Source organism: Podarcis vaucheri (genome assembly GCF_965113315.1).
Source record: "Podarcis vaucheri genome assembly, chromosome: 10".
Classification (NCBI taxonomy): Eukaryota; Metazoa; Chordata; class Lepidosauria; order Squamata; family Lacertidae; genus Podarcis; species Podarcis vaucheri.
This window is the reverse complement of record NC_138748.1, coordinates 68834983-68860970: the sequence shown is the minus strand read 5'-3', so window position 1 is coordinate 68860970 and position 25988 is coordinate 68834983. Positions and strand designations below refer to the sequence as shown.

The 25988-nt window shown below is 46.9% G+C and overlaps 1 protein-coding gene and 1 long non-coding RNA gene across 2 annotated transcripts in view; one reads left to right on the top strand and one right to left on the bottom strand.

Moving 5' to 3' along the window:
* Window positions 1-25988, bottom strand: part of LOC309541196 (uncharacterized protein) — a 228940-nt gene that overhangs the window by 156599 nt on the left and 46353 nt on the right. The window contains exons 12-21 of the mRNA XM_082238687.1: window positions 24482-24628; window positions 22328-22447; window positions 20536-20694; window positions 13017-13211; window positions 12337-12476; window positions 9562-9685; window positions 7829-7972; window positions 4801-4991; window positions 2952-3083; window positions 880-901 (exon numbers count right to left, since the gene is read on the bottom strand). Coding sequence (XP_082094813.1) covers window positions 880-901; window positions 2952-3083; window positions 4801-4991; window positions 7829-7972; window positions 9562-9685; window positions 12337-12476; window positions 13017-13211; window positions 20536-20694; window positions 22328-22447; window positions 24482-24628 — 1374 coding nt within the window. The remainder of the gene's footprint in view (window positions 1-879; window positions 902-2951; window positions 3084-4800; window positions 4992-7828; window positions 7973-9561; window positions 9686-12336; window positions 12477-13016; window positions 13212-20535; window positions 20695-22327; window positions 22448-24481; window positions 24629-25988) is intronic.
* On the top strand, window positions 16347-24632 carry LOC309541493. Its single transcript, XR_014223750.1, has 4 exons — window positions 16347-16401; window positions 18258-18350; window positions 20538-20714; window positions 24500-24632. It is a non-coding gene; the product is annotated as an uncharacterized lncRNA (long non-coding RNA).

The following is a 25988-nucleotide window of genomic DNA, read 5'->3' as shown; positions in this document are numbered from 1 at the left end:
TGTGCAGGCTCTGGCTCATTTGAAGTTGTTGTTGCTTCTTAGGGCCCTTGTATTTATGGGACCGCCTCTCCTGGTCTACCCCACAGAGGACCTTAAGGTCCATGAATAACCATAGTTTAGAGGTCCCAGGCCCTAAGGAAGTTTGACTATCTTCCACCAGGGCCAGGGCCTTTTCAGTGATGGCTCCGACCTGGTGGAATGCTCTGTCCCATGAGACTAGGGCCCTGCAGGATTTAACCTCCTTCCGTCGGGCCTGTAAGACAGAGCTATTCCACCTGGCCTTTAATTTGAATTCAGCCTGATCTTTTATTTCCCTTTTCTTCCCTCCCCTTTTACGAAGATTATCCGCTCTGAGACCCCACAGCTAATTTTCCCCTGGCCTCCTCGCTGGCCCACGTAGGACTAATTCAGCCAGCTAGCCCTGGGGATTATCTAATGCTTATTAGAGGGACTTCCCCTAAATTGATTTCTGAACTTTGAATTTTATTGTTATTCATGTTTTTATACTGTATTTTATGCTGCTTTTACAATTAAGTGTTTTAAATTTGTTGTTAGCCGCCCTGAGCCCAGTTTTTTAACCAGGAAGGGCGGGGTATAAATAACAATTTATTTATTTATTATTTATTTGTGGCTTCAGTGAGGGCCTGGAAAGGTATTTAGGAGCACTCGTTTCCCCAGATCAGTTTAAGAACAGCTGGGTGATCTCATAACTAATGTTACAGCTACAGTATCCTAAATATTTCTAGTCCAGAGGCTTAATTCATAATCTGCATTCTGTAAACAGGTTATCTGTTTAGCCTCTGGTGCTTCCAAACATTATGAATCCAGAACAAACAAACAAAAACCACAACCCAAAAAACCCTGATCAAGTTATAATACTTGCCTTCTCGCCTTTCTGCGCCTGCAAACAGAGAACAGCAATTATTATTGTTGTTGTTGTTATTAGGCCTTTATTTTATTCCACCCTTCAGCCAAAAAAGGCTCCCAGAGTGGCTTTCAAGTATTAATGAGACTCTGACTTCAGGTTTGCAGTATAAGAGACGCAACACAAAAGGAAAGGGAACTAGGAGGGAAGAGGAGGAAATTGGCCACAGGAACTAATTCTTAGTTACAGAGATCTGGAATGGAAATATTTGAAGAGAAGCATTAGACCCCAGGCCCAAGTTTCCCATCCAATACATTTACGTTACAGAGATTGTTCCACTGGCATAGCAATGATGTATGATTTTACCCTCCGTATAATTAGGATTGCTCTGCCCACCTCTCCCTCATTTTTTTGGTCTCGTGCATTTTACTCCGTAGGCAGCTGCCTGTATCTACACTTTATCTCCATTTCCCAACTTGCTTTGTGCAACGGCATATTCTTCTTTCCAATTTCCCTGCAATTACATCTCGGACAAACCTCCCTCTCTCCATCCCATTTCTTAGAATGTGCCCTATCATCTCCCGAGACAGACGGATGCCAACAACTGAATTGCCTCTTCATCGTAATTGGTATCAGTCTTTGTCCCTCTCCCAGCCCGTCCAATTTCCCTTTCTATTCAACTCCTTTCACCTATTCTGTTTTTCGCCACCAGTTTTGCAAACGTCTCTGTTGCTCACACAGCTTTCCATTCTGCCCACGCTGCGCTTAATAAGTGTGTCTTCCTCGTTCCCTTTTTTCAGGGGTCATTTTATTCCCATCTGGGGGGAAACGGCAGGTATAAATAAGTACAGAATGATAATTTTTCTTCCCATCCCATTTCTCATCTCATAAAAATGTCACATTCACTGTATACAACTTGCATTCAGGGGGGCGAGCTGGTGTGGAGGACTCCCTGGTCCTGAATGGGGTAACTGTGTCCCTGAAGGACCAGGTGCGCAGCCTGGGAGTCATTTTGGACTCACAGCTGTCCATGGAGGCACAGGTCAGTTCTGTGTCCAGGGCAGCTGTTTACCAGCTCCACCTGGTACACAGGCTGAGACCCTGCCTGCCCGCGGACTGTCTCACCAGAATTCTTCCAACTTTTCTTGTTCTTTTTCTCCTTGTTTTTTCTTTTTCTTTTTGCTTTTCTTCCTTTTTTCTTTTGTGTTTTTTTATGTGTGTGCTTATCTGAAGTGTGTATGTATGTATGTGGTTGCAATGTTTTGCTTGTATTTTGTAATAATTATGCTAAATAAAATTCTGAAATTATAAGAAAAGAAAAGTAACAAGAAGGTGGGCAGGGAAGAGAGGGAGTAATTTAAAAGGAGTGGATTAGCAGAACGAAAGACAGAGTTGGTCAGAGAGGACTAAAATTCATATTGTTTTTCAATACAGTGGTGCCTCGCAAGACAAAAAGAATCCGTTCCGCGAGTCTCTTCGTCTTGCGGTTTTTTCGTCTTGCGAAGCAAGCCCATTAGCGGCTTAGCGGATTAGCGCTATTAGTGGCTTAGCAGGCTTAGCGGATCAGCTGATAAGCGGCTTAGCGGACCAGCTGTTAAGCGGCTTATCGGCTTAGGATCAGCTGATAAGCGGCTTAGTGACTTGGGGAAAAGGGGGGGAGGAAAAAAACCCCGCAGGAACAAGCAATACATTTTCGTCTTGCGAAGCAAGCCCATAGGAAATTCGTTTTGCGAAGCACCTCCAAAACGGAAAACCCTTTCGTCTAGCGGGTTTTCCGTCTTGCGAGGCATTCGTCTTGTGGGTCACCACTGTATATAGATATTGCATCATCATTGCTTCTTTTAACATCTTATATATTAGAATTCCACGGAATACAACAAAATGCATGCAATGCAGAATAAAGAAATTAAGGAAAATTCAAATTCAAAACCGTGCAGCATTTAGCACAGTGCATTGCAATTGCTACAACAGACAGCCAAGCTCCCTGCCATCTCCCCCAGCAATTTTCCACATGGTCCTTGAGTTGGGGGGTGGGGTGGGGTGGAGTTAGGGATACCCTGCTGTATTGAATCACTGGCTGGCTTACTTTTGAGCACCGTGGGTCACAGGGTCCTTGAAGGGTCTGAACCATCAGGGGAACTGCAGAGGAACTGGAGACGGGTACCGCCCTCTTTGCATCCACAAGCCCTTCCACCTTGTTCATCTCCTTGCTGGAAATCTGAGCACAAAGAACGTTGGGTTAGGCTGGCCAAAGGCAGCTGAGGTATAACCTCTTCCCTTTTTATATATATATATATATATATATATATATATCTTTATTGGTTTAAAATACAAAGATACAAACATACAGCAAAGGCAAGGATTTCAGATTTAAATGCAAAAAAAGAAAAGAGGGAAAAAAGAAAAATTTTGTAACAAAGACTCAAAAAAATGATATAAAGGGGATTTATATGACATTATATCTATCAAAGAATTTAATTTTTTTGCAAAAAACTTCCAATCTTTCTCATTATACTTTTTCTGTTTTCATGGTATTATCACACAGTTTCGTTTTATATCCTTTTTCATACATCCCACTATAATGTTTGTATCATTTATCTATTATTGGCAGGTATCATTCTAATTCTGCTAAGATGGTATCATTTTTGCAATATAATCTTATATATTCCTTAAATATTTTTCCATTCTCCGTAAGTTTTCTGGTTTAAAACTCCCCTGACTCTTCCCGTTAGCTTTGCCAGTTGGAAATACTCTATCATAAGTGTCTGCCAATCTGTTATTGTTGGTGTTGTTTCACTTTTCCAGCTTCTTGCTACAAGTATTCTTGCCGCCATAATTGCGTACAGAAACAGTGGTCTTGTGTTGTTTTTAACTTCTATTGGTAATATTCCTAATAAAAAAAATCTCTGGTCTTTTTTTAACAGTAAATTTAAATAATTTCTTGAATTCGTTGTAGATATTATTCCAAAATTCACATATTCACAAAATTCACAAATTCACAAAACTTCTTCCATTGGCTACAAGGAAATGCTTCTTTCAAGGCTAATTCCAGCAGGGGCAAAGGGCCCTGTTGGTGCCAATGAAGGCCTCTGTGGACACCTGCACACCCCACTGCCAATCCATGCTTCACAGAGTCTTTTCCTCACCCTCATATCGCTGTCCTTTTCTGACAGCAGGATGACGACTGACTGCATCTCACAATTCCCAGTTCCTGGCTCCCAGCTCACTCCTCAAGGGACATATTGAGCCCTAATCTACACACTGATTCTGTGCTGCCACCCCCCACTCCCTGCCAAAAGACCCAAATCCCTCAAGTGCATTTGGGTTTTGACCTTTAAAGCTCTATGCACAATTCAGAGTGTTGCTGTTGACCTTTAAAGCCCTAAACAGCCTCGGTCCAGTATATCTGAAGGAGCGTCTCCACCCCCATCGTTCTGCCTGGACACTGAGGTCCAGCTCCAAGGGCCTTCTGGCAGTTCCCTCATTGCAAGAAGCCAAGTTACAGGGAACCAGGCAGAGGGCCTTTTCGGTGGTGGCGCCCGCCCTGTGGAACGCCCTCCCACCAGATGTCAAAGAGAGAAACAACTACCAGGCTTTTAGAAGGAATCTGAAGGTAGCCCTGTTAAGGGAAGCTTTTAATGTTTAATAGGTTATTGTATTTCAATCTTCTGTTGGAAGCCGCCCAGAGTGGCTGGGGAAACTCAGCCAGATGGGCGGGGGATAATTAATAAGTTATTATTATAGTATTATTATTATAGTTAATTGTTCTCATCCCTGAAGAATAAACCACATTTGCCAAATTCCCCCCTTCTGAGCAAACATAAGGTACGTGTTCCCCATCTCCTTTTCGGATCTGGTCAACCTGCCCTTTAAAAGACCTCCAGAGGAAATGCAAGACGAAGAACTAGATGCTGATCAAGGAAAAAGACCCTCACCCCACTTTCCTGTGGCTTGGCAACAACCTGCTGGGACCCAGAGCAAATGGTTTCTATGAGCTCCTTGAGGATCAGCGGCAGATCGTCAAAAGTGCCAGCGTAGAAGAGGTTGTTCAAGTTCCGATGCAATAAGACTCTTTTCAGTTCTTCCGGGTCAGCCCCCGAAATGCCCACAGCGATCACGCGGATCCCTGGAGAGGGAGGAAATATTATGATGAGTCGCGGGGGATAGCCTGAGCCCCTCTTGTCATTCCTGGATCCAGCCCGGATTCAGTTGCTGGAATAGCCAGGCCAGCCTGGTAAAGGCCCACTAAGTGTGGGTCATTCGGGGAACAAGGGAAGCGCTACCTCTCTTTCAAATCAGAACCAGTGAAGGCGGTGAAGGTCCTGTGTGAGTGCCTGGAGGCGGTTGGAGGATGGATGGTGGCTAACAGATTGAGGTTGAATCCTGACAAGATAGAAGTACTGTTTGTGGGGAAGAGGGGGCGGGCGGGTGTGGGGGACTCCCTGGTCCTGAATGGGGTAACTGTGCCCCTGAAGGACCAGGTGTGCAGCCTGGGAGTCATTCTGGACTCACAGCTGTCCATGGAGGCGCAGGTCAATTCTGTGTCCAGGGCAGCTGTTTAACAGCTCCATCTGGTACGCAGGATGAGACCTTATCTGCCTGCGGACTGTCTCACCAGAGTGGTGCATGCTCTAGTTATCTCTTGCTTGGACTACTGCAATGCACTCTACATGGGGCTACCTTTGAAGGTGACCCGGAAACCAACTAATCCAGAATGCGGCAGCTAGACTGGTGACCGCCGAGACTACATAACACCGGTCTTGAAAGACCTACAATGTCTCACAGGACGTTTCCAAGCACAATTGAAAGTGTTGGTGCTGACCTTGAAAACCCTAAATGGCCTAGGTCCTGTATACCTGAAGGAGCGTCTCCACCCCCATTGTTCTACCAGGGCACTGAGGTCCAGCTCCGAGGGCCTTCTGGTGGTTCCCTCCCTGCGAGAAGTGAGGTTACAGGGAACCAGGCAGAGGGCCTTCTTGGTGGTGGCACCCACCCTGTGGAACGCCCTCCCACCAGATGTCAAAGAGAACAACTACCAGACTTTTAGAAGACATCTGAAGGCAGCCCTGTTTAGGGAAGCTTTTAATGTTTGATGCATTACTGTATTTTAATATTGTGTTCGAAGCCGCCCAGGGTGGCTGGGGAAGCCCAGCCAGATGGGCGGGGTATAAATAATAAATTATTATTATTATTATTATTATTATTATTATTATTAGGCTCTTTGCCAGGGGGCAAGGGTGAGCTAGAAGCTGGAAGAAAGAAGCAGACTGGGCAGCTAAGAGACAGAGCCATGCCTACCAGAAGCCAAGGCTGCTGCTAAAGGAGAAGCAGGACATTATTGATGTGTCAACGCTGCGGACGGCTCCATCATAGGCTCCGGTGGTAAAAAGGTAAAAGTAAAGCACCCCTGACAGTTAAGTCCAGTCGTGAACGACTCTGGGGTTGCAGTGCTCATCTTGCTTTACTGACCGAGGGAGCCAGTGTTTGTCCGCAAACAGTTTTTTCCGGGTCATGTGGCCAGCATGACTAAGCCGCTTCTGGCGAACCAGAGCAGTGCATGGAAATGCCATTTTCCTTCCCACCGGAGTGGTACCTATTTATCTACTTGCACTTTGACGTGCTTTCAAACTGCTGGGTTGGAAGGAGCAGGGACTGAGCAACGGGAGCTCACCCCATCGCGGCGATTCGAACTGCCGACCTGATCGGCAAGCCCCAGAGGCTCAGTGGTTTAGACCACAGCGCCACCCATGTCCCAGGCTCAGGTGGTATATATGTGTAAATAAGCCCTATATCACAGAGACGCCACAGTCTTCGCTATGCCTCATTCGGAAGGAAACACAATCTCTGGGTAGGCACCCCTGGAATGTCACACTGCTTGGAGATTGGGGTGACGTGTGACAATACTTATTGAATTGTAACTAAGGAATTTGTCTACCTTAAATGCACACATTACGAAACCTCCTTGAAGCAGCCATGGACAAGGCATAGGGAAGTTGTATTGAGAGTGGCATCACCAGAGACAGTAGCAGAGCAACCACTTTGCATGCTAAAAGTTCCAGATTCCGCCCTGTGGTATCTCTGAGCAAAGCTATAATAGTTTAAAAACATTAAGCTTTCAAAATCCTTTTTAAAAAATTGTAGGTTTGATTTTTATACGATCTGAGGTGAAACCAGAGTATTTTTGCCGAAGAATGGATGCTTTTGAATTATGGTGCTGGAGGAGACTCTTGAGAGTCCCATGGACTGCAAGAAGATCAAACTGACCCATTCTGAAGGAAATCAGCCCTGAGTGCTCACTGGAAGGACAGATCCTGAAGCTGAGGCTCCAGGACTTTGGCCACCTCATGAGAAGAGAAGACTCCCTGGAAAAGACCCTGATGTTGGGAAAGATGGAGGGCACAAGGAGAAGGGGACGACAGAGGACGAGATGGTGGGACAGTGTTCTCGAAGCGACCAACTTGAGTTTGACCAAACTGCGGGAGGCAGTGGAAGACAGGAGTGCCTGGCGTGCTCTGGTCCAGGGGATCACGGAGAGTCAGACACGACTAAACGACTAAACAACAACAAAAGGTTTGATTTTTCTCCTCTTTTTTTTTTTAATTGTAGATCAGTCTACACCAGTGTTTCCCAAACGTGGGTCTCCAGCTATTTTCGAACTACCACTCCCATCATCCCTAGCTAGGAGGCTCAGTGGTTGGGGATGATGGGAATTGTAGTCCCCAAACAGCTGGAGACAGATGTTTGGGAAACCCTGGTCTACACTGACTGGCAATGGCTCTCCAGGGATTCAGGCACGGGACATTCCCAGCCTTACCTGAAGATGACGGGGATCAAATTTAGGACCTTCTACATGCCAAGCTCAAGAGCTCCACACACTGAGCTAAGGCACTTCATCTTCCAGCTGGGGAAGACTCCGCTTATGGGAAGCCCAGAGTCCAGATCGTCTCAGACCCACAGCTTTACCTATAAGGTGGGCCACTTTGGCTGGGGGCACAACATCGTCCTGAGATGGCCCATCCGTCAGCAGCACCAGGGTGCGGGACACAGAGGGCCTCATCCCCTTGAAGGCTTGGAATATCTCTTTCAAGACGTAGCCGATGGCCCTACCTGTGAGAAAGAACAGGAAACGGGGCAGAGAGTGTTACAGTGACATGGAAGCAAGCAAGAAGGGGTCTGTGGGAACTTGAGAGAGTGCAAGAACAGGTGCAGAGTCCTGAAGCCCTGTTTGATTTTCTAAGAGACCTGCTCTTTCTCTAGAAATGTGCCAAATCCCCATTTTTTTTCCTGTTTGGAAGCAAGAGAAGGTGGTAGCTGTGACGTTCGTACGGAGCCCCCGGTCGTCTCACGGACTATTGACCCGTACACCACTAATCCGCTGCCACCAACCAGGTCCTCCCTGGTAAAATCACTTCAGTCTCAGTCAGTGGCGTAGCGTGGGGGGTGCAGGGGGGGGGCCGGCCGCACCGGGCGCAACATCTGGGGGTTAGGGTTAGGGGGCGCAAATCCACGGGTTAGGGGCGCAAATCCATGGGTTAGGGGGCGCAAATTACTTGCCTTGCCCCGGGTGCTGACAACCCACGCTACACCACTGGTCTCAGTCAGCTTTTCAATTAATAAAGAAGATAGTATTTTATTTCAGACACAAACAAAACTTTTACAGCATTCCAAACATTGTTGCTCTTTACTTTCTTAGTCTTATTTTCCTCTCTCTATCTCTTCTACCTCCCCACACTCAAGAACTGCCCACTGCCCTAACTCTCTCTCTATTACCAACTGCCTTTCCCAACCAGCCAACCCACGAAATCCAACCAATTACCCACCCACAACTCCCAACAAACTCCTCCCAGAACTAGTTTTATAGACCCACTGACTCCACCCCCCCCCGGGTCCTGTCTGTGCAACCTATTTAACTATTTTCCCTCCAGCACTCTCTCATATATGCTAACGTCACAGTAGCCTCCCAGGGCTTGTTTTTAAAATGAAATAGAATGTCTAAACTTTGCACGGCATTTTGAAAGACGCTTTGCAGGCACCAACAACCAGCTGATTGGCAGTGCCTGCAAAGCCCCTTTTGGCTCAGCCACAGTTTTACCTGCCCCACATCAGATATGAGGGCAGTTATAGGGCAAGTGGGTGTGGCCAAAATGGATTGGTGGGACTGTTTAGGCCCGAGGTCCCCTGTTGGTGATATAACGCTCAGGGGCAGAAGAGCAGGGAGAAAGGGCTACTTAACCCTTTCCCTTTTTTCTACTCAAAACTGATTTTCCCGAGGAGGAAGATACCAGCTCACTAAATATGTTCTCCTTCAAGGAGAAAAAACAGTTGAGAGAGGGTGATTTTAGTGGTGGTATAGGTGGTAGGAGAAAGGGTCAAGCAACTTCTACAATCAATTTTTGTTTTTCCTCTGGAAAAATTTTTGTTTTTCCTCTGGACCAGGGTTAGACATTAGAGATTGCCTAGAAAATTGAAATTTCAGGAGAGGTGGTGGTCATCAATTCAACCAGGTAACATTATTATTATTATTATCACCATTATTACCATTATTATTTATTTATTTATTTATTTATTTATTTATTTATTTATTTATTTATTTATTTATTGTGCCACCCTTCATTCACAGATCTCAGGGCGGTTTACAACATAAACGTACAAAATAATTTTTTAACAAAGAAAACACTGGACGGTACAATACTCACCGGTTTTCGTGTTTCCGCCAGCATAGCGGAGTCTCTTGAGAGCTTTCAAAACGCCGTTCCGGTCCCTATAACGGTTAAAGTGGAATTCCGTCCTGGGCTCCTCGCTGTACTGAGCTACAGCAATCTAGCATGAGAAGGCGAAAGAAGCATCTGAGTTTAGCCAGAAAAAAAGGAGCAGAAGGAAAAACCATTCTGATTGCAAGCATTCCCATTTCGCCAGCAGAGCCAGCCAAGGTCAGCTAAGCAGCGGTTCCTAAAATTGACTGTACAATTGCTGACCCCAGCAACTAACAGAGCACCCCCCCAAAAAAAAAACAACAACAACCCAAGCAGACAGTGGAGGGCAGGATCCAAAGCCCCATTCCTCTCTCTATATATATATGCTTATTATTTTTATTTTTCCTTAAACACTTTTTCAAACAACACATTAATCCACATAGAAACTTTTTTGCTCTGCCGAGCTTATGACTTCCCTCCTTCCCTTCAACCGGTATCCCATATCAAATCCAATCGCGCATTATAACTCTTTACAATATCTCTACATTGTAGGATTTACTTCAGTCCTGCTAGTGTCTTCAAATTTTTTACAGTTATCATTTAAATATACAATAAATTTACTCCAGTCTCTCTGGAATTTCGTCCTGGTCTCGGATCCTGCAAGTCAGTTTGGCCAACTCCCAAATTTCTTGTAATTTCCATTTTTGGGCCAACAAAATCCTCGCTGCAACTGTGGCGTACATGGATAGTCTTTGATCTATCTTCATAATCTCATTTCCCATCAAGCCTAGCAAAAAGGCTTCTGGTTTTTTGGGAAATGAATATCTAAGCATCTTCTTTAGTTCATTGTAGATCGATTCCCAAAATGTTTTTACTTTATCACAAGTCCACCACTAATAATAAATAAATAATAATAATAATAATAATAATAATAATAATAATAATAATAATTTATTATTATTATTTGTACCCCGCCCATCTGGCTGGGTTTCCCCAGCCACTCTGGGCAGCTTCCACAAAGACCCAAAATACACTAAGATGTCACACATTAAAAACTTCCCTGAACAGGGCTACCTTGAGATGTCTTCTGAATGTCAGGTACAGTGGTGCCCCGCAAGACGAAATTAATTCGTTCCGCAATTTTTGCCGTCTAACGAATTTTTCTTCTTGCGAAGCACGGTTTAAACGGCTTAACAAAGTCGCAAGACGTTTTCGTCTTGCGAAGCAAGCGCATAGGGGAATTCGTCTTGCGAGGCAAATCGTGAATGAAAAAACCTTTCGTCTAGCGAGTTTTTTGTCTTGCGAGGCATTCGTCTTGCGGGGCACCACTGTAGTTGTTTATCTCTTTGACATCTGATGGGAGGGCGTTTCACAGGGTGGGTGCCACTACCGAGAAGGCCCTCTGCCTGGTTCCCTGTAGCTTTGCTTCTCGCAATGAGGGAACCGCCAGAAGGCCCTTGGAGCTGGACCTCAGCGTCGGGGCAGAACGATGAGGGTGGAGACGCTCCTTCAGGTATACTGGACCGAGGCCGTTTAGGGCTTTAAAGGTCAACACCAACACTTTGAATTGTGCTCTGAAACGTACTGGGAGCCAATGCAGGTCTTTCAAGACCGGTGTTATGTGGTCTTGGCAGCTGCCCCCGGTTACCAGTCTAGCTGCTGCATTCTGGATTTGTTGTAGTTTCCGGGTCACCTTCAAAGGAGCCCCACGTAGAGCGCATTGCAGTAGTTCAAGTGGGAGATAACTACAGCATGCACCACTCTGGCGAGACAGTCCACGGGCAGGGAGGGTATCATCCTGCGTACCAGATGGAGCTGGTAGACAGCTGCCCTGCACCTCCATGGACAGCTGTGAGTCCAGAATGACTCCCAGGCTGTGCACCCGGTCCTTCAGGGGCACAATTACCCCGTTCAGGACCAGGGAGTCCTCCACACCTGCCCGCCTCCTGTCCCCCAAAAACAGTACTTCTGTCTTGTCAGGATTCAACCTCAATCCATTAGCCACCATCCATGCTCCAACCACCATCTACACCCTCCATCTACACCCTTACATTTCCAACATGTTTTGTCCCTCATCCCACAGCCCCATTCCTCATGGCAACTGAGGGAGAGGCAAAAGCCTGCTTGGGTCTATGGTAGCCTGCAGCTGGTGGAGCGACTGAGCCAAGGTGAAGGGGGCTAAATAGAGCCATTTCCTGCCTTCACCCGGAACACCCACATTCCAGAGCTTTGCATGGGCTGCCACTACCAGGAAGCCCACTTATAGTTCTTCTGCACCCTGTATTTTCGGCGGGACCTCCGTGCAGAAAGAGTGATGCTTGTGTGACTTCACAGATGGAGGCCAGCGGAGATCTCTTGGGCCCAACAGAGGGAGGTGTCAGTGTTAGAATTCCTGCTCCATGATTGCAGTCATGGGATTTTTGCCTATCACATGACGGTGTGTGATTTGACTCCACAGAGTGGGAAGTGACGGAGACAGGATGTTTGTGTTACTGCTCAGCCTAGCCTTTGGTTTGGACTCAGTCTGACCCTTATGTTTCCCTCCCCTTATGGTCTTGATTTATCAGCCATTTAAAAATGAGGCTGCATTTTAAATTGCATTTTAACCTGTATTTTAAATTGGTCCCCCCCTTTCCCCCCTATTATGTTTTTACTGTGATTTTATTGGTGTTAGCTGCCCTGAGCCCGGCTCTGGCTGGGGAGGGCGGGGTATAAATAAATGTTATTATTATTATTATTAGTGACTTGTGCAAACATCTGCATCACAGAAGCTTTTACCTGTGTACCTTCAGGCCCAATTCTGGGGAAATAAGAGACGATGCGGAAGAGGAAGTCCTTTATTTTGGCAAAGTTACTTTGGCCGATGCTCGACGATTCATCCACCAGAAAGGCAATGTCTGCTTTGGATTTGCTGCAGACTGGGAGTGAGAAAGGAAGACTGTGGTCTCTGTCAGTCACAGACCATGTCCCTATGCCCCCCTCCCTGCCCCATTTTTTTAAAATGTAGTAACCATGCTCTGGAGACGATTGGGGAAATTGGTTAGTAACCTCATGGTTACTAGCCAATCTGAGCTATGCACATAAGTTTCTACTGTGAATAGAAACAATGAGTTTCTCAGTGGCCAAAGCTTATACACCTGATCAAAGCATGGCCAGGCCCTTTCACACTGGGATCACTATGGATGCCTGGACACACCCTTTAGGAAAATAGCAGGGCATTTTTTGTGGTGGCCCCATCATTATGAACGGCCTTCCTAGAGCTCAAATCCACAATCCTTCATGAAATGCTTCCAGGTATTTATTCTACAACCATTCAAGGTCTCACTGCTGTGAGTTCTGACCGATTCTCAAGTTTGTTTATTTTATTATCTTCATAAGCCTCCTAGGGTGGACTTGACGATGGGCTGTCCATTCATTGTAAACATAAATTAATAAGTAGTTCCGAGTCTCAAGCTCACCTGGGCCAGGGGTGGCAGCTGACGGTGCTGTTGCCTTAGGCATCCTGGCTGCGTGTGCAGAGGTGGTTCTTGGCCTGAGAGAGGTGGCTGCTGGAGGAGTGGATTGTCTTGAACTCAATGGCAGGAATCTAGTTGTAATAGGTTTTGCAGATGGAACCATTGGAAGGGGAACAGAGAGGTTCCCACGAGACCCTGCTGCAGACAAACAATGCGAAAAGGAAATGTCAGCAGTAGCATTCTGGAACGAACTACTTCTGGGCGCAAGGAAGGGATCATATTTTGGAATGCTCCACTAGGTGGCGCTGTGGGTTAAACCGATCAGAAGGTCAGCGGTTCGAATCCCCGCAACGGGGTGAGCTCCCGTTGCTCGGTCCCTGCTCCTGCCAACCTAGCAGTTCAAAAACATGTCAAAGTGCAAGTAGATAACTAGGTACCGCTCCGGCGGGAAGGTAGACAGCGTTTCCGTGCCATTGGCCTCATCCAGCAGGCCTCTTCATATGCTCTTATGTACAGTCTCTGTCATCTCCAGCCGAAGGGTTGAAAGGCTGGGAGGCAGTGACTTGCCCATCACCCCTAGCTAGAAAAATGTAACCTGCACCACTGATAGAAGTAATACGACTCATGCAACACGGCGACTAATATGCACACGATAATTACCAAAATGATTATACATTCTTTATCAATCTTCTGAGAAAAATACAAAGCCTCATGCAAAGCCACAGAGACTTGTGAACTACCCAACCTGTGATGGCCTGGGATTCGGAGGCTGAACCTGAGGAATCCCAGCCTGCACAGGAGTCCCCGCCTCCAGAACCAGCTGAGCCGGGGCTGGGGCCTGAGCCTGAAGGGTCCTCACCTGTGCTGGATCCTCAGGTGGAGGCACCAGCTGAGTCTGCTCTGGCTCCGGAGGGGATGGAGGACCCATTGCCTGCAGGTGCTCCACTCTCAGCCCCGTCAGGGGAAGGAGAGGTTGCTTCTAGGTCCGGTAACCCTCCAGCCTCTCCTGAGCTGCAGAGGCTCAGGGCAGAGAGGCGGAGGGAACTACATTCCTGCAGGAGAAGCGCTCACCTCCAGGCCAGGAGAGGCGAGTCACCTGTGGACCAGGGCCGCCCCATGCCTCAGGGCAGATAAAAGCCAGCCAGCCCAGTCCCAGGTTGCAGGAGCAACATTGTTGGTAGCCTGTTCCTGCCTCCACCCTGTCCTGCTCTTCTGCCAGAGTTCCTGACCTCACCCGACTCCCTGCCTTGGACCCCGCCTCAGCTTTGACGGACAGCCTCCATACCGCACCCTCGACCTTGGACTGGACTCAGACCTCACTGCACAGTTAACCCTCAGGACCAGCACACAACCTAAGATGGAGTTATAATGTCTGGTTTCAATGGATTTTTCAAGTGCTTAACTCAGTCTTTTGTTTTCTTTATCTTTTTAGGTAAGTTCATGAAGGTACCAACAAAGGGTAAGTTTGGTGTTTTTCACAGTACCGAGAGATGCTAGTAAAGTTGTAAATGGATGTTAATGAAGTTGTAGACAAGGTGCTGGCGTTTTGCACCTGTTTCGCCCTGGCGGTCCAAGTAATCAAAGACTGCTCTTCACCCCCAATGGGGCCCTTTTACTGGGGCTTGCAGGTAGCACACTCCCAAGGTAGTTTTCCGAGCTTCTTCAGTGGTCTACTCTCAAAGCCTTGATACGTATATTGATATTCAATTTCATAGGGAGTACTATTTCTTGGCTTAAGCTTAAGAGACTGATTTGCAGTCTACAACTTCATGAACTTACCAAAAAAGAGAAAGAAAACAAAAGACTGAATTAAGCACTTGAAAAATCCACTGAAACCAGACAATATAAGTTCATCTTAGGTTGGGTAGTTTGCAAGTCTCTGTGGCTTTGCATAAGGTTTTGTATTTTTCTCAGAAGATTGATAAAGAATGTATAATCATCGCCCCTAGCTAGCAGGACCAGTGGTCAGGGATGATGGGAATTGTAGTCCCAAAACAGCTGGAGACCCATGTTTACGAAACCCTGCTATAGAGAGACACAAGGCGATTTATAGTAAGCTCGGCTCTTGCACAATTTGCTGTGTGGCAGCTAGCCAAGAATGCAAGACTAGCCCATGACTTAATGTTTACTACCTTAGCCACGGCAAAATAATTCACTGCCCCAGCTCAGCAATGTTCCCTTGCGAATTCTGCAGTTACCGGTGCCTTGAGTAAGGGTCACGACTCTTCCATCAGAGGCTCCAAACACAGCACAAATCCCAATGGTGTACTGGGTATCAGGCAGCAAATTTTCCAAACGGTAAGCAAGAACTCCGCTGTCTAAGAGATGGCTCTGAGCAGTGTCTTTCTCTGAAACAGAAATACCAACAGCCAAGTTTGTTTTCCTCCTTGCAAATCAGCCGGTTGCTGTTGTTATAATTCATCAGTATCCATGGCCCTTTCCCAGAGCTTACAATCTGAGGCTCTAACTACATGTGAGACCCTATCTGCCTGCAGACTGTCTCGCCAGAGTGGTGCATGCTCTGGTTATCTCCCACTTGGACTACTGCAATGCTCTCTATGTGGGGCTACCTTTGAAGGTGACCCGGAAACTACAGCTAATCCAAAAAGCGGCGGCTAGACTGGTGACTGGGAGCGGCCGCTGAGACCACATAACACCGGTCCTGAAAGACCTACATTAGCTCCCAGTATGTTTGCAAGCACAATTCAAAGTGTTGGTGCTGACCTTTAAAGCCCTAAACGGCCCCGGTCCAATATATCTGAAGGAGCGTCTCCACCCCCATCGTTCTACCCGGACACTGAGGTCCAGCGCCGAGGGCCTTCTGGCGGTTCCCTCGCTGCGAGAAGCCAAGTTACAGGGAACCAGGCAGAGGGCCTTTTTGGTAGTGGCGCCTGCCCTGTGGAACTCCCTCCCACCAGATGTCAAAGAGATACTAGTATCTGTTACATTTCCATGCATAGGAATAATAATATTGTCCTAATATATTTATGACTATTAATAACAACATATCTTCTGTAGAAACTAATTCCAAATGTCAGTATATTTATCCAAACAAAGTCTATGTCTATAAGTTCATATGTTGCGAGGGTTAACATGTCATCAATCAATTGATTAAAGGGGATTGTATATTTCTACTTCCAATTCATCAGTACAGTTGTACAGTACATCAATAGTCGAATGGAATCCGTTCCGGAAGTCTGTCCAACTTCCAAAACATTCGGAAGCCAAGGCATGGCTTCTGATTGGCTGCAGGAAGCTCTTGCAGCCAATCAGAAGCTGCATTGGACATTCAGGTTCCAATGAATGTTCGCAAACCGGAACACTCACTTCCAGGTTTGTGGCATTTGGGAGTGAAAATGTTCAACTCGCAAGGCATTTGGGATCCCAGGTACAACAGTACCAGTCTTTCAGAATGTGTGCTTAAACTCTGATAACGTCTCTTGCTTGTCTGCATGGAGGACCTAGAGGGTGTTACGATATAGAAGCAATGCGGCAGCGAGCTGCTGGCTTGAAAGCAAAACATAAATGGGAATGTTGGGACTGTTTTGTGGGAAACAAAGGGACAGTCTATTCACAGTGCGAAGCACCGGAATTAGCTCAGAGTGTAATATGAGCTGTACAGGAAGTACAGGAGGAGTTTGTCTCTCTGCTGTTGGAGTTTGAAGAGAGCAGATGTGTTTTTCTGTAACGCTGCAAAGACAGAAATAAAGGCATGTAAATACGTTTCTGTCTATTTCTTTCCCCTGCCCCTGGGGGTGCAGGAAAGAGTGGTGTGTTCTTCTCACGTAGAGGAGGATCGCTGATCGTGACCTCTGCCTGGATCTTGCCGGGAATGCAGACAGGGAGGTCAACCGGGAGATCAAGCCGGGTGCCTGGAGAGCGGCCAGTTTCTCCTGAAGGCAGGCTTGAATCCTGACAGAGGGGTGGGTGTGTCGGAACTTGCGTTCGACCGAGCTACTCCTCCAGTTGAGTCCTCCGATGGTAATTAACAACCTGAGCCTTTGATGAGGCCCCAGGCACATTCCCAGTACGCAGAGTATACAAGCAGCAGCGAAGGATGAGGAATATGAGCTACATTGCTAAGAGTTTTATTTCTAACTACGCAGACAGAAGAGAAATATGTGGGATGTAAAACACAAGAGCAGTCAATTACAACATTCCTAGAGTATACATGTTTAGACATGGGGAGGAATGTTTGTCCAGCCAGCAGGTAAACTTCCTGTTTCCCTCTGGGCTGGGACAGACTTCCTCCGCATGTGACTAGAGGTGGGTGTGGCCTCACCTGTGCAGGTAATGATAAAAGCACAGGGCAGGGGAAGCCATCTCTCTCTTACCTCTCTTGTCTCTTCTCTTCCTTCGAAGAAGCAACATCTACTAAGCTAAAGATGCCCTCTTGGCTCCCAGCCAAGAGAGGAGAAAGGGACTATCTTCTTATAAGATAGAATCCAAATGTATATTACTTCACTAAGTTTAAGTCTGCCTTCTGGGATCTGATGTGAACAGAATGTGAGTAAACTCTTTTTATACTTTTGTAAAGGACTGTGTCGTGCCTTCTATTTTAAGAGGGAATAAGGGGAAATTACCAGAGTGGTTATTATAGAGGCTTAAGCAAGCCTGAGCAAACGCTGCCCTTGCAAACTTAAAATAAAGGGGAATGTTTTACTCTGCTGATATTTTGGGAACTTGTTAACACAAGTTGGATAAGGATATAATCAGTCAATATATCCTCTCCTGCATCCCTGAACATCCCCGCAAAATATACATCCTCTCTCTGTGAAAGCAGAGAGGCAACTGGTACAAAGAAACAGGAAACCAGTAATATCAACATCTGTCTCCTGTGAGACTTCCAACAGTCTGGAATCTCTGGAATGTAAACAGAGTCTTGTGACTCCAAGCACTGCCCAGTGGCACAAACAGAAACCTAACAGGGTGGGGGTGCAGAAAGTAGCCTACTGAACAAAGATAAATTTTACATTTGTTGCCCTCCCCACTTTAGCCTTTGGCTCCACCTACTGCTGTCATGTGGCCCCCGAAAGGTCACCCAGAAAGGAATTTGGCCCTCAGACTGAAAAAGGTTTCCCACCCCTGAACTAAGTTATCTCATAAGGTCACACTTCGCATGAAGCACCCTTAGGCTTTTTGTTACAGAGGGTATTTTATGTGGACAAATGCCAGGGACAGATGTCAACATACCTAGCTCGGTTCCAGATGGTTTCCAGACAATCTTATATTTGTTGGCTGCAGGGACAGCGCTCCAGGACAGAGAGATTGAGGAGCTTGTGAAAGAGGTTGCCTTGAAATGAGTCACGTAACCCAGAGGAGCTGCCAAGAAAAGGGGTATGTTAATATGGTCCAGTGCCGGATTTACGTATAATCTAAACAAGCTACAGCTTAGGGCCCCACTCTCTTGGGGGCCCCCAAAAAATATAAAGGGTAAAAACCTGGATGTACATTTCCAAAATATAAGAAAAAAACAGAATAAAACCTACATAAAGCAACAGTGTTTTGTGTTGTGTAGGCTCCAATGATATAAGTGGCGCTATGGGTTAAACCACAGAGCCTAGGGCTTGCCGATCAGAAGGTCGGCGGTTCGAATCCCCGCAACGGGGTGAGGTCCTGCCTGCTCCTGCCAACCTAGCAGTTCGAAAGCACGTCAAAGTGCAAGTAGATAAATAGGTACCACTCCGGTGGGAAAGTAAACGGCGTTTCCGTGTGCTGCTCTGGTTCACCAGAAGCAGCTTAGTCATGCTGGCCACATGAGCCAGAAGCTGTACGCTGGCTCCCTTGGGCAGTAAAGCGAGATGAGCGCTGCAACCCCAGAGTCAGTCACGACTGGACCTAATGGTCAGGGGTCCCTTTACCTTTAGGCTCCTATGATATAAGTAATGGCCCCTGCCTGCTAGCCTACTCCCTAAAATATCACTGGTTTGCTCATATCTATATCTAGGGTGCCTACATTCTGCATGGACAGATTGCAAGGCAACATGTGCAAATGGCTTGAGATACCTATTAGGTCCATAAATTACCATATAGCATATATTCAACACCAAAAACAGTGACCATTTGTTGTTGACAAAGGACAGCTGGATATATAAAGGGCCCCATTACCTTCAGTAGCTTAGGGCCTCATGAAACCTAAAACCTACCCTGATAGGGTCTGTCATTTTAGGGGGTGAAACTCAAATTTCTTGCAAACTTCTTCAGCAAGAGGCCTTAAAAAATATGCTTCTGGGTGTGAGGAATTCAAACCTGCTATTATTTTTTGTGACTGGACAATGCTTACCTTCTGAAAATGCCAGGCAATGCTTAATAATCATCATCATCATCATCATAGTAATAATATAAATGCAAGTATCTGGCAATCGTTTTAAATGATTGCAATTTTACACACATCTTATATTCCAAGCAAAACAAAATCATAGTAGTTGAAAAAAATATCTTTGGAATTCCCAAGCCATCTTGCAATTTTTTAGCATCCCACCTTTTTTTGGAATTTGGAAGGTGCAAAATGCAACGCTCCCTTGTGTATTAAACATTGGCCAGTGGAAGAAGGTTTCTTAAGAGGAACTCACAACCTGAATGGAAGGGGGGGCAGGGGCAGCAAAATCTCAAGCTCTCAAGAAGTCAGTTTGGAACGATATTGTATGCAGAAGTATTGTTTTTTGGGGGGACATGAGGCGGGTGGGTGTGGAGGACTCCCTGGTCCTGAATGGGGCAACTGTGCCCCTGAAGGACCAGTTGAGCAGCCTGGGAGTCATTCTGGACTCACAGCTATCCATGGAGGCGAAGGTCAATTCTCTGTCCAGGGCAGCTGTTTATCAGCTCCATCTGGTACGCAGGATGAGACCCTCCCTGCCCGCAGACTGTCTCACCAGAGTGGTGCATGCTCTAGTTATCTCCCGCTTGGACTAGTGCAATGCACTCTACGTGGGGCTACCTTTGAAGGTGACCCAGAAACTACAACTAATCCAGAATGCAGCAGCTCGTCTAGTGACTGGGAGTGAACACTGAGACCACATAGCACTGGTCCTGAAAAACCTACGTTGGCTCCCAGTACGTTTCCGAGCACAATTCAAAGTGTTGGTGCTGACCTTTCAAGCCCTAAAGGGCCTCGGCCCAGTATACCTGAAGGAGCGTCTCCACCCCCATCGTTCTGCCCGGACACTGAGGTCCTGCTCCGAGGGCCTTCTGCTGGTTCCCTCACTGCGAGAAGCCAAGTTACAGGAAACCAGGCAGAGGGCCTTCTCGGTAGTGGCACCCGCCGTGTGGAACACCCTCCCACCAGATGTGAAAGAGAAAAACAACTACCAGACTTTTAGAAGACATCTGAAGGCAGCCCTGTTCAGGAAAGCTTTTAATGTTTGACAGACTATTGTATTTTAATATTATGTTGGAAGATGCCAGAGTTGCTGGGGAAACCCAGCCAGATGGGCAGGGTATAATTATAATTATTATTATTATTATTATGCATGGTGGAAAGGAGGTCCAGTACTTTTTTTGTCTGCGATGCAAATATACTCACAGGTCCTCGCAGTAATGGTGATCCCTGGACCCTCTACCGAACCAAAAAGGACATACAGCGAAATCACATATTCCGTGTTATCAGCCAAATTTTGCAGGCGGTAAGCTGTATTGGAACTGTTCAGAGCAAGCTGCCGGGGTCGGTCTCTTCCGAAGAACTCTTGGAACACACAGAAACAGGTAAAAGACGGAGAGCAGAATCCTCAGTGTGTGTGTTTTATGTAGTTTCCATTTATTTATAAAAGTTATTTCCATGCCACCAGCCCTCGCTGCTCTGGTTCGCCAGAAGCGGCTTAGTCCTGCTGGCCACACGACCCGGAAGCTGTACGCCGGCTCCCTTGGCCAATAAAGCAAGATGAGCGCCGCAAGCCCAGTCGTCCGCGACTGGACCTAATGGTCAGGGGTCCCTTTACCTTTACCACATGCTGCCAGCCACCGGCCCCTATCAGCAACCTAACCAGTGCCACATTTAAGTATAAGCTAAACAAGCTATAGCTTAGGGCCCCACTCTCTTGGGGCCCCAAAAAAATATAAAGGGGGAAAAACTTGGATGTACATTTCCAAAATATAAGATAAAAAACAAATAAAATAAAACCTACATACAGCAACAGTGTTTTGTGTTGTGTAGGCTCCTATGATATAAGTCATGGGCCCCACCTGCTAGCCTGCTCCCTAAAATATCACTGGTTTGCTCCTTTCTATATATAGGGTGCCTACATTCTATTGTTTATAATTATTAGTAGTTTGCATCATATATTTACACCTTTTATTATTTCATGTTATAGCAAGTTTCTAGAGACTAGATTACGAGTCTTCGTAAATTGTGTTGCTGAAAAAACTTTTGTTATTGCCAAATGCCAATGTGTTTGCATTATTAAGTTCGTTATGAATAAAAAATCATTTTAAGTAAGAGCTTAATAATTATTTCACTACTAATATACTTCTTCGTAATTGTATTTCACTATTAATATACTTCTTAACTGTACAGTGGATGCTCGGGTTGCGAATGTGATCCGTGCGGTATGCACATTTGCAAGCCACAGCGTTCGCAACCCGCAGCGGCACGTCTGCGCACATGCGGGTTGCAATTTGGCAGTTCTGTGCATTCGCAAAGCATGATTTAGCACTTCTGTGCATGTGCGACCCCCGAAACCTGGAAGTAACCCGTTCCGGTACTTCCGGGTTTCAGTGGGTCCGTAACGTGAAAAAACGCAACCTGAAGCGTCTGTAACCCGAGGTATGGCTGTATTTCAGTTCAACAAATACTTTGATAAAATACATATTTTGTTATGTGCAAATGGCTTTAGATACCTAGTGGGTCCATAAATTCCCATATAGCATACAGTGGTACCTCAGGTTACAGAGGCTTCAGGTTACAGGCTCCGCTAACTCAGAAATTTTACCTCGGGTTAAGAACTTTGCTTCAGGATGAGAACAGAAACCGTGCTCCAGCGGCGCGGCAGCAGCAGGAGGCCCCATTAGCTAAAGTGGTGCTTCAGGTTAAGAACAGTTTCAGGTTAAGAACAGACCTCCAGAACGAATTAAGTTCTTAACCCGAGGTACCACTGTATATTCCACACACAAAACAGCAACAATTTGTTGTTGACAAAGGACAGCTAGACATATAAAGGGCCCCATTACCTTCAGCAGCTTAGGCCCTCATCAAACCAAAATCCGGCCCTGAGTCTAACCACTGCATTCTGCACCAGCCGTACCCTCCAGACCAGGTCCAAGGGCAGCCCCACATACAGTGACCCACAGATCAGAGCACTTTGCTGTGACGGTTCTCTTACCTGGCGTTGGGCCCCACGTCACCCGGTACCCAGTCGCCCCGGGCACCGCGTTCCAGGAAACCAGCACAGAACTGATGGTGACCTCGGTTGCTTTCAAAATCTGCACAGCGCTGGATGACACTGCGATGAACATTGAAGAGGCAAGAGAAAGTGGAAAGATCAGGATGCAGTTCCAACATGTTGGGTCGAGGGGGTGCTCATTCTGGGGGGAAGGATGCAGGAACGTCCCGCTGCTTCTCCAAAACTGGGTCTATTATTTTGCAAATGAATGCTCACAAAGGAATATGGGCACTAGGAAAACACCCAGCAGGGCTACCTCCTTCTCCTCTCCCCTGGTACAGCCAAAGCAACCAGCCTCATCTTTTCTCGCAGGCATTGCTTGCAAGAGAGGCTTGTCCATAGCTGTCAACCGTCCCTTATTTGGCGGGAAACTCCCTTATCCCAGCGCTGTGTCCCGCTGCTGTCCCTTTTTGATGATGTCCCTTAAATTTCCAAGGTTTCAAAGGAAGCAGCTCCTCTCCCTCCCTCCCTGCCAGCCAGGGAGGAGGGAGGCTCCAACTGTATTGCTCACCCAATAAGGAGTCTAAGAATGACTGGGGGGTGGAGCTTGCATGCCTTGTGCCGATCAAATTGGCCACATTGCCTGGGGACTCGCCTTTGCCCAGCGCTTCCCAGCGGAGAGGTGACGGTGGTTTCCCTTGCTGCATCCCCTTTGCCGGGTTGCTGCGCTGTGGGAACCACCGCTTGAGGCTTTGTTTGGCTGCTGGTTGACTAAAATCCCTTATTTTGGCTGCTGATCCCTTATTTTCAAGGTGGCTGGTCCCTTATTTTCAAATCTGTAAGTTGACAGCTATGGGCTTATCCCTCAGGCAGGCAATGCTTGCATAATGCAGGCTTCTTCTTCCTCTCCCCATTGGTTGTTGGGGAGGAAGTGCCAAGCAGAGGGTGACAGTCATTGGCAAGCGCCAAGCATAGGGCTGGCAGTGGCCCTTGAACTCTGGTTCCCAGGTGCCAAACAACCACTGTATGGTTCCATACAACAATTGTATGGAAGGGATTCTTACAGCTAGGCAGAAGAAGCCACCTTTCACTCATGTGCTGTCAAAAGGATGTCATTTTGTCGGCGGGACGTTGCTGGAACAACTCTTGGGTTGGGACAACTGGCTGAAATGTTTTTAAATGTTTAAACAGTTCTAATTTGGCTTCCTCTGGTTTGTTTTTGTGGGGTTGATGTTGGATAAATGTTTAGTTGGGGTTGGCAGTTATTTTAATTTGGGTATAACTGCAAACTGTTTATTGTTGTTATTATTGTTATTGGTTTCTGTTGATTTATTGGCTTGTTTGTTGCTCGTATAGGATATACATGATAGATTGATAGATAATATAGATATATAGATATATAGATATGTAGAGATAGATATAGATATGTTTGATGCTTTGTTGTGTGTTTATGTATGTTATAAGCCACCCAGTGGGACGCAGGTGGCACTGTGGGTTAAACCACAGAGCCTAGCATTTGCCGATCAGAAGGTCGGCGGTTCGAATCCCTGTGACGGGGTGAGTTCCCGTTGCTCGGTCCCTGCTCCTGCCAACCTAGCAGTTTGAAAGCACATCAAGTGCAAGTAGATAAATAGGTACCGCTCTGGCGGGAGGGTAAACAGTGTTTCCGTGCGCTGCTCTAGTTCGCCAGAAGCGGCTTAGTCATGCTGGCCACATGACCCGGAAGCTGTATGCCGGCTCCCATGGCCAATAAAGCGAGATGAGCGCCGCAACCCCAGAGTCGTATGCAACTGGACCTAATGGTCAGGGGTCCCTTTACCTTTACCTTTAAGCCACCCAGAGTGGCTGGGGAAACATGGCAAGATGGGAGGGATATAAATTAAATAATAACAATAGCAATAACAACAATAATTAGTGAGTTGTCCCACCCACCCATCAGAGTTGACATGCGGGGTGGGACCCGGAGTCAAAGGAGTTCCTGGCTGCTCCCATCAGCAATTATGCTGCAGCATTCTGCACTAAGTGCAGCTCAAGGGAAGCCCCACATTGAGTGCATTGCAGTAATCCGATCTCGAAGTTGCTAGTGCCATCGCTATGGGGGCCAACATTTCTTGCAGGATTACATGAATTCTCCTCCACAGTGGTGAGACTTACAGGTTGTTGCCTTCGCAGTGACTATCGGTCCCTCAATGGCGCCAAAGACCGGATTCACCGTGACGACGTATTCATTGCCTGGATGCAGACCTTGGATCCTGTAGTAGCTGTAAGTGTCACCCAAGTTCACGTTCTGGACGCTGCCTTCTGCAAACATGTGAGAAATTGCATTTTGGGTGGGAGGGTGGGGAATAAAGATTCAGTGTTTCTCTTTGCAAGGCACCAGAGAGATTGGGCTGTGCAACTTTGTGGGATGTAATCCACTGGGAGCAGTCAAATACAACATTCCTTGTTTTCCTAGAGGGGACATGCAAAGGGATGTTGGTCCAGCCAGTCGAAACTTCCTGTTCCTCCTGGCTGGAGCATCCTTCCTTGCATGTGACTAGAGGTGGGTGTGACCTTACCTGTCCAGGTAACAAAAGGATGAGTCACACAGCACTCTATCTCTCTCTCTCTCTTTTACTTCCTTCTTCGTTTGACCAGCTTTTAGCTAGGACTGCTCTGCTAGCTCTCAACTAGCTGAAGCACTGGGATTATTCTCCCATATGGGTAGATCCACATGTACATATTTATAATAATAATAATAATAATTTATTATTTATACCCCGCCCATCTGGCTGGGCCTCCCCAGCCACTCTGGGCGGCTTCCATAAAAACCAAAAATACAATAAAATATCACACGTTAAAAACTTCCCTGAACAGGGCTGCCTTAAGATGTCTCCTGAATGTCAGGTAGTTGTTTATCGCCTTGACATCTGGTGGGAGGGTGTTCCACAGGGCGGGCGCCACTACCGAGAAGGCCCTCTGCCTGGTTCCCTGTAGCTTTGCTTCTCGCAATGAGGGAACCGCCAGAAGGCCCTCGGCGCTGGACCTCAGCGTCCGGGCAGAATGATGGGGGTGGAGACGCTCCTTCAGGTATACTGGACCGAGGCCGTTTAGGGCTTTAAAGGTCAGCACCAACACTTTGAATTGTGCTCGGAAACGTACTGGGAGCCAATGCAGGTCTTTCAAGACCGGTGTTATATGGTCTCGGCGGCTGCCCCCAGTCACCAGTCTAGCTGCCGCATTCTGGATTAGTTGTGGTTTCCGAGTCACCTTCAGAGGTAGCCCCACGTAGAGTGCATTGCAGTAGTCCAAGCGGGAGATAACCAGAGCATGCACCACTCTGGCGAGACAGTCCGCAGGCAGATAGGGTCTCATCCTGCGTACCAGATGGAGCTGGTAAACAGCTGCCCTGGACACAGATTTGACCTGTGCCTCCATGGACAGCTGTGAGTCCAAAATGACTCCCAGGCTGCGCACCTGGTCCTTCAGGGGCACAGTTACCCCATTCAGGACCAGGGAATCCTCCACACCTGCCCGCCTTCTGTCCCCCAAAAACAGTACTTCTGTCTTGTCAGGATTCAACCTCAATCTGTTAGCCACCATCCATCCTCCAACCGCCTCCAGACACTCACACAGGACCTTCACCGCCTTCACTGGTTCTGATTTAAAAGAGAGGTAGAGC